The following is a 616-nucleotide window of genomic DNA, read 5'->3' on the forward strand; positions in this document are numbered from 1 at the left end:
TAAGAACTGGATGGAATCGGATATTTTCTCTGTCTCTTTTTGTGGAGCACATGTTGTTGGGCATCGGGAAAGTGGAGGAGAAGCTGGCACCTCTTGTTTTGGAACATACAAAGAGGCTTTGGCAGGTTTGTCTGGGCTCTGTTCTAATGATGAATTCTGTGAAATCCATCCACAATAATTTCTCTGCCCATAATGTGCTACTTCTGCTCTCCCATCAAGGTCCTGGAAAAAAATTCAGACCTCAAAACTCAGCAGTCATTTGAGGCTGTAATTGGTTTGCTCAAATCCTGCAAAGATGGAGTAGTTGAACGCATTTTCAGGTAGAAATTCAGATTTGCATTTAATAAGAATCTCCCCAGTTGTACTTTTGGCTCTATTCTGGATCTTCACCTTTTGTTCATGTTTGTCCAGGTTTGGTCTTACACCGTGCCCAGTGTGTATGGGAGACCCCCAGGATCCACTCTGTTTGCCATGTGAACACATCTACTGCGTGGCTTGTATCAGACAGTGGTTGGTCCCCGGTCAGATGTACTGTCCTCTCTGCAAGCAGCCAGTTGATGACAACTTCCCCATTGTTCCTTCTGATGCTATAAGGTTAGTGACTGCATGTGGATAC

General features: G+C 44.5%; 1 protein-coding gene across 1 annotated transcript; it reads left to right on the forward strand.

The window, feature by feature from the left end:
* Positions 1–8: 8 nt before the first annotated feature.
* LOC109954350 (E3 ubiquitin-protein ligase rnf213-alpha-like) lies at positions 9–594 on the forward strand (the record flags this gene model as incomplete). Its single annotated transcript, XM_020589712.1, has 3 exons — positions 9–125; positions 220–320; positions 412–594. Coding segments are annotated over exons 1-3 (359 nt in total), but the record flags the coding sequence as incomplete, so codon positions are not given.
* Positions 595–616: the final 22 nt, after the last annotated feature.

Source organism: Monopterus albus, unplaced genomic scaffold (genome assembly GCF_001952655.1).
Source record: "Monopterus albus unplaced genomic scaffold, M_albus_1.0 scaffold6880.1, whole genome shotgun sequence".
Taxonomy (NCBI): Eukaryota; Metazoa; Chordata; class Actinopteri; order Synbranchiformes; family Synbranchidae; genus Monopterus; species Monopterus albus.